At 35.7% G+C, this 8,395-nt stretch overlaps 1 protein-coding gene across 2 annotated transcripts in view; it reads right to left on the bottom strand.

Moving 5' to 3' along the window:
- dock2 (dedicator of cytokinesis 2) overlaps positions 1-8,395 on the bottom strand; it is a 111,033-nt gene that overhangs the window by 76,188 nt on the left and 26,450 nt on the right. For both annotated transcript variants that reach the window (XM_084133917.1, XM_084133916.1), the window contains exons 22-24: positions 4,075-4,183; positions 2,298-2,368; positions 1,412-1,518 (exon numbers count right to left, since the gene is read on the bottom strand). In XM_084133917.1, coding sequence (XP_083990043.1) covers positions 1,412-1,518; positions 2,298-2,368; positions 4,075-4,183 — 287 coding nt within the window. The remainder of the gene's footprint in view (positions 1-1,411; positions 1,519-2,297; positions 2,369-4,074; positions 4,184-8,395) is intronic.

Raw genomic sequence — 8,395 nt, 5'->3', positions numbered from 1 at the left:
TCTGACACAAAAAAGTGAGAGCGAAATACAACTATTTATTACGTTTGATAAACGACAAAGGGTAACGGTGTTTGTTTATAAACTGCAGCTCGGAAAAGATAACCGTATCGTGCGGTAACATACGTTTATGTATAGGCGTACACGAAATGAAACGCGCACTTTCCAGCAACACATCTATGGGGACCTGTACAATACAGGCGTGAAGACACTCCTCATTATAGACGCACACTTTTAAAACAAGACAATGATTATCTAGTCTCCAAGTCAGTTTAGTTACAACTCTGCAATAAAGCAATGTATTGACATTAACTACTGATTTATAGGCTATATTGTATTTAAAATATTGATCGGCTGGACACACTGGTCAATACGGATGCACATCCCTCAGTAAATAATAACCATCAAGCATCAAGTTTTGCTTTTATCATTTAAAACACAGTGACATGCTATGGAGAGCCATTTTAGCTTTTATTCATTCATGGGGTGCATTTTTGATATCAATAATTAAATGTGTACTATTTAAAATGTGAATTCTTGATATTAAGAATGTACTTTTTCTAGAAACAATGTCTATTTCTGATATCAGGAATTACATTTTCATTAGTAGTTAAAGGAGGGAGGACTGTAGTGGGAGCACTGGGGCGTCAGGTGTGACTGTGTTGCAATGGCAAATGGTTTACATGGCTCACGGGTCAGGTATGACGGCCCTTTAACAGAATTTTGCTTAGGGCCCCAGGGACTGAGGCTCTGCACACACACACAACCAAACACACACACACACACCATTCATCACTTTATAGCATCTAGTTAACAGGCCGTTTGGCAGGAGCAGCCCAGAGGCTATCATATAAACCTAGAGAAAGAAAGAGCGGAGGAAAAGACTGTGTAAAATAACAAATGACACAAGCTGTGGGAAGAGAAGAGAGCATCTGATCGTCTGTGCAAAGTGACTATAGGACCCTAAAAATAGTGCAGAATATAAATATCACTTTTTTTTCTCACAAAATGCTAAAACATTTATAGTGTACTAAATGCTAAATGTTAGTGAATTTCAATTTGCACGTTTGCTGAATGCAAAATGACACATCCAGACAATAAATTCACTAAGGCAACTACAGATTTCTCATTCAGCAAAGTTTCAATATAGTGACAGTACATTGATAATTTTGGTGACAATCACTAAATGTAAAAAGATGAGCACTTAATATCACAACACACAACAAATAACTAATAATTACAAAGCATCAACAAACACTAAAAAAAATCAGCGAATAATAATAAAATAATCCTTTAAAAATTATTCATGCTGGGAATTCACAAACCTCAAGATGTGTGTGTGTGTGTGTGTGTGTGTGTGTGTGTGTGTGTGTGTGTGTGTGTGTGTGTGTGTGTGTGTGTGTGTGTGTTTCACCTTGTCTGTGGAAGAGTTTGCTGCCCACTATCTCAGTCATGGATGCCACTTTGGGTTTCTGTAGTTTATCCGGGGGAATACAGGAGTAGAAGTCATACAACAGCTTACTGCGCACACACACACACACACACACACACACACACAGAGAGACAGAAACATGTATTAAAAAAAAGTAGAAAAAACAAGTTTAAAGGGGCTTTAATGCAAAGGAATTCATGCATTTAATGTCTCATTGGCAATGAGTTGTGTGATGTTTTACTCAAGTTTAATCAGCTTTTGCAGAACAATAACTGTCAGTTTGTGTTTTTAGTGAAAGATAAAAATAGAATAAATGAATCCATAAATTAATGCTAAAGCTCCTGCGGGCAGAGAAAGTGACCTGCGTTTTATTGATCGAGTCTGAACGCCGCTGGTGTCTGTGAGAAACTACTGTATCATATCGACCCTCCTGTGTGGTGTGTGTACAGTGATGAATCGGACGCCACATGAAGCTAAACACACACTCCCAGCTCTAACTACATAAAAACACTCCAAATAAACTCAGTTTCTGCAGTCTACATGAGGGAAACTCACTCCACTGTCTCCATCAGACATCTGCCTCAGTTCCTCACATGATCGGCTAAACCGGTTAAAGTCACATTACGGTTGTAATAACATTATATTTGAGAGAAGCTCTGGTAAATGTAGGAGGACAGGGGCATTAAAGACCATCAGCTTCAGGATGAAGGAGAACCTGTGCAATTGATTTCTGCAGTTACTGATGTCCCAAACTCAGTGTCATCAAGCACTGTTAAGTTCCTCGGTGTATCAGTCATTACGGCATCGAGAAGGTCAAGCTAAGAGTCAGGACTGATCAGGGCTTGTTTTAGGCTGTTATGAGACTCACCTGAGGAGTTTAGCATCGAAAACCGTCTCCACATCTTGCAGGACTGTGGGCAAGTACTTCAGAGCAGCCACCTATACACACACACACACACACACACATATAATGTTATAAAACAATTTTAACATTTAAAAAAATTATGTGAACAAAGTATTACAATTATTTTATACAATTTTAAATTTCATAATTTAAAATTATTGTTACAATCATTTATTATAACATTTTATATAATATTAAATATTTAATATGTATACACATAAATTGGTAACGCTATATTTACAATAAGGTCTAATTTGTGAACATTAGTTAACGAAGTAAGAATAAGCAATATATTTTTGCATTTATGAACCTTTTGTTATTGTGTCATTGTTCTTGTTAGCTCACAGTTACAAATTATGATTTAAATAATGTATTAGTAAATGTAGAAATTACCATTAACTAAGATTAATAAATGCTTTCAAAATATTGTTCATTGTTAGGTCATGTTAATTAATGTTAACAAATGAAACCTTATTGTAACGTGTTACCCATATATACCCACACACACACACACACACACACACACACACACACATAAACACACACACACACAAACACACACACACACACACACACACACACTCACACTCAGTTGTTACAGTAACAAGAGGGTCTTATTGTAATGTGTTACCCATATATACCCATGTCATATCCATTATATATACGGTGTATACATACATATTTAATGATATGTGCATGCAATCATATTTTGAAAATATTTTGTAAAATGTAAAAAATAATAAATTATGAGGTGACATCAAGAAATATTTAAAGCTAAATTGTGATACTTATCATGTGACACCTTTGTACTGAACTTACGACCAAACTGGCTCGATTATACACTTTCACAAACCTGAGTGAACAGAATCTATCAATCCCAGACTTGTGTACCTCACAGCGTCATCCATCATTTAATGTGTGAATTATGCATAATTGAACTGAATTTAGTAATAAATATATTAGCACAGCACTACAGTTTTTTCCAATTGCTAACACACTAAAATGACACGCACAGCACACTTATTTAAACTGACACCTCTTCTCAAGTCTCCAAAAGTCTAAACACATTTTCTGCTTTACACACATTTTGCAATTCAGAATGGCACTTTTGAACACGGTTCTCTGCATAACACACAACAATCTGACAGAAAGTCACATGTTTGCCATATCAAAACACTGCCATTCAAAATGACACTCCATGATCTGATTGGCCGATACATGTCACCTGACCAAACACCTCAACGCTTCATTGTTAACACTTCAGTCTTTTTCAGTTTACTGTTTTTGTGAGCATATTTTAGTTCAGTCCAGTGTAAATATTTCTGCTGTGCATATGTTGCACTGACTTGTGCAACAGTTGTTGAATGTTTCAACAGCATGTGTGTGTATCTGCAAATATTTTTGTGCATGTGAACAATCTGAAAATGTTTCTACAATTTGAACTATTTTAGTATTATGGCAAAGCATACTAAAGATGAGAGTGCTCTTCATTACGCCCAACAGTGTGTAGTTGGTTAGACAAAAATCTGCTAATATGAATGAAGTGTGCGCCATTTCATGCAAAAGTTTGATTTTGATGATGCTACATGTAGTTTTGATTGCAGTGCGATATATTAGGTAATTTGCAGTTTGGGTGTGTGGTTTTGTGAATTGTGTTAAGTATTTTGATAAAACCAGCCTAGTTTGCAAAATTGTGTGTTAGCAATTGGAAGAAACTGTAATAACAGACACACATTCATACCTGCTGCAGTAGTGTAGTGGTGTAGTCACTTTTCATCAGGTTATTGATCGACTCAAATAAACTTTTGAGAGATTCTTCAAACTCGGCCTGTTCCTTGCCTTCATACAGTCTGAAGAGAGATAGAGAACGCTTGTGAGCGGCGTAATATATTTCACACATCAGCCATTAAACCTGTTGGTCTTGAATGTTGTAAATGTACAACTAAATCTGCTAGACAGACACAACACAACTACACAACTATCAAACTGATATTGGTTAAGATCCATCCCCATACGGCACAGAATCAGCATCTCTTCCCTAAACATTTAATATAGTTTTTTTTATATATTATATTTTATATATATATATATATATATATATATATATATATATATATAAGTTTTAGTTATTTAAGTACATCAAGCTAAACTAAATGTAACTGAGAAATGTTTAAAGGTCTCCAACAATAGGCATTCAAGGTCAAAACCACTTTATTTTTCTCATAACATCCAGTGCAGCATCAGCTCTTTTCTCTCAGTGTCTGAAACGATTTGATCTCTAAACCCCGCCTCTCTGAGAGCTGCTCTGCTGTGATTGGTCAGATGGCGCAGTCTGCTGTGATTGGTCAGAAATCAAACGCTCATTATCATATCTGAATCTCAGCTCTTGATACAGTGATACGAACAGTAACGATGGTGTGTGTTTTACTGTATCAATCTAATCAAAGTGGATTTGCTTTGTCAGCAGAAAACAGCGTCTTCTCGACATGAACAACACGAACCAAACTCTTCCAGTCTCAGATAAACTACAGTGTTTGAGGGCGGGGCAAAGTAGGTGTCATTTACGGACAGCCAATTAAAACCATAGGCTGGAATTATGCAAATTAGTTACAAACCTACAAAGGAAGTAAGCCTGGAATTACAGTTGGGACACAATAACTCCATTTATCTGCACTTTGACCTTTGAAATTTTGCAGACCTTTGACATTCACAAACAGCTGCATTACACATGACATGAAAGGTGATATCCAAAAAAAAGCATAATATGTTCAACTTTAACGCTTTATTGCAATGCATCTAGTCTAGTCTAGCAAAAAGAGCATGATGAGTCTAGTTAGTTTGTGGGTGGGTTGTGGATCTAAAGGCTGTTTCTTTCATCTGTTTGTAAGAGAGATCCAGCTGTGTTTTAGGAGACAGAAGCAGAGGATAGTGTGCCGGCAGTTCTGACTGATAGTGACTTTGAACGAAACTTTCTTTAATAAGACACAGCCCAAAGATTCATCTCTCTATCTCTGATGTGCTTCTTTCATGGTGTTTTCTCTCCTGTCTCTGTCCATCAGGTCAGCTGTGTGGAGATCAGTGCTGTCTCTATCTCTCTCTCTCTGGTTTATCTGTTTGTCTGTCTGTCAGGAGTAACTCGGCACAGATGTTATAGTCGGTGGGCTTTCTGAGGGTGGAGATTATGCTGTAACACATGACAGTATTTACCGTGGTACCGCTGAAGAACAGACGTGATTACCGAAGCATTGTTCCTATAATCCACATGAGAGCCGCAGTTAATACGCCACCTCCAACCTCACACAATACCACACACACACACACTATAATAAACACACAAGCTCACAAAACAACGATGCATACTGTATATTCTTACATCAAGACAAGTAGATGTGCATTTCCTAGAATTAGTAAATCCACTGAAAAACATACACAGATGCAAAATCACTTAAAAATAGTTCTAAACACAAAATGCACTTATGTAAAGACATTATATATTCATTACGCTCAAGTCGCTCATTCTGCATACGGCTAAAAACACACACACACACACACACACACACACACACACACACCAACACACACTGTGTTAATCCTGATAGTGGGTATGAATGAGAGCCATTAGAGCATAAAAACAACCACTCAAAGAGATAAAACACACAAAAAGCACAGAGAATGTGTGAGAAGATGAAAACCCTTGAAGAAACCAGCAAACACACACACACACACACACACACACAACAAAATTCTGTTTGTAATACAGACCCGTTCTGGTCCTGGATGCTGATTGGTCAACACAACAGTGGGTTAAACACACATTAACTATCAACCACTAGATCTACTAGTGCAAAGATCCTCTTACAAATATATTTACTAAAATATAATATTAAATCATTTAATTTTAATGTTAAAATTAAATCATTTAAAGTCAATATTTCAATCATTTAAGAACACATTTGCATGTTCTTTCTTATTATCATTAACTAGAACTAAAATTATTAAAAACATTTTTGTTTTTGAAATAAAATAAAATATCAATGAAAAACTTAAAGTAATGAAAATTAGAAATGTTGTAAGTTTGTACGTTTAAGTTTAAGCAATACAGTTACTAAATGGAAATAAATATACACAGAAAACGAAATAAAATTGAAATAAAAAATAAAATATTGATTAAAACAACTAATAAAAAATAACGAAAGTGCATAAATATTACATTTAAAATTAAAACTATAAAAGCAATAAAAAATAAAGGCATTAATAAAAATATGAATAAATTTATATTAATAATAAAAATGTAACATTACTCTGATGTTGGTAATGGTCACGTGACATGCAGGTAAACAAATCAAATCAAAACAAAAAAAATATTTCATAATTTTTAGCGTATTATTTTTATTTACTTTATTTATTTAAATGTACATTTCCATGAATCCTAAAACAGAGCTTGTTTAATAAATCTGGGTGATTATCTTATCAACACAGAAAAAAAAAGTCATTTTAAAGAAGTCATTAAAACAAAAAAGCAAAAAATATGCTAAGTTTATAAACCAACTTTATAAGCATTTACTTTATAAGCATTTCAAGCTAGAGGATAAAAAAGTTCCCCAAACTGATGAATCACCCAAATATCTAAATAATAAATAATTCATGAATAATTTTGGGTAATTTTCCCCTCCATTTCCTCTTTTCAGCTATTTAATACAAAGGATTTATTAAACTTCCAGAGCTTGCACCCGACCCAGGCGTTCCCACACCCACATGGTGAAAAGACTCTTGGCTCCGGGAATGTAATGTCTGCGGTTTTATCTGGATGTATCAGAGAGTTAATTTAAAAGCAGAGCAGTAACCCTTTCCATCAAACTCCATTATCAGAGCGAAGCGCCTCCTGTCGGCACTGAATCCAGAGTGAAAACACTCGTGCGGAGAGACTTCAGACTAATAAACACTGAAAAATCATCCGGCCGTGATGGGGCTGCATTTCTGAAGATGTTAGGATGCATCAGCACACTGTAGTAAACAGACTAGTTAATATGAGGTCGATGGACAGATAGACAGATAGATAGACAGATAGACAGATAGATAGATAGATAGATAGATAGATAGATAGATAGATAGATAGATAGATAGATAGATAGATAGATAGATAGATAGATAGATAGATAGATAGAGATACAGATACATAGATAGATAGATAGATAGATAGATAGAGATACAGATACAGATACAGATAGATAGACAGACAGACAGACATAGATAGACAGAAAGACAGACAGACAGACAGACAGACAGATAGATAGATAGATAGATAGATAGATAGATAGATAGATAGATAGATAGATAGATAGATAGATAGATAGATAGATAGATAGATAGATAGATAGATAGACAGATAGAGATACAGATACAGATACAGATACAGATAGATAGACAGACAGACAGACATAGATAGACAGAAAGACAGACAGACAGACAGACAGACAGACAGACAGACAGATAGATAGATAGATAGATAGATAGATAGGTAGATAGATAGAGATTTAAGCGTTTATTGTTATCAAATGCAGTTTGCAGTGAGAGAGATCTATCGCTCTCTCCTGTCGGTCATTAGTGCGTGCGCACACACACACACACACACACACTCACTTATTAAGATTCATTTAGCAGCTGTTTTAGCATCAAAGACTATTAGGCAAATTAATGATGCAATCAGCTGCTACACAAACCTGATGACTGAACACACTGAACACGCTGTACAACACACACACAGTTTGTGAACCGCGGACGCTTCCAGCAACACAATCTCACGTGGCGTAACCGTTGCATTGCAAAACGTGCCAGAACATTCGTTACACAATGCAAGTATACAAACAGTAACAACTGCACTTTACCTCAAATGACTTCACAGCAGAGCAGCCGTTTGAAGAGAGTATTTTTGAGCAAGTTAAAGTTAGTTCAGTGTCTGACACGTTTATAAATGCTGTTTAATGCACACATTTATATAGTGGTGTTTGTGTGTGTGTGTGTTTGCATCCTTGAGTGTGAAGCTGTCACAGGAACAGTGTGAA

Source organism: Abramis brama (assembly GCF_963993115.1).
Source record: "Abramis brama genome assembly, chromosome: 13".
NCBI classification, from domain to species: domain Eukaryota; kingdom Metazoa; phylum Chordata; class Actinopteri; order Cypriniformes; family Leuciscidae; genus Abramis; species Abramis brama.
Note: the sequence above shows the minus strand (reverse complement) of the source record. Positions and strands in the feature narration are given on the sequence as shown.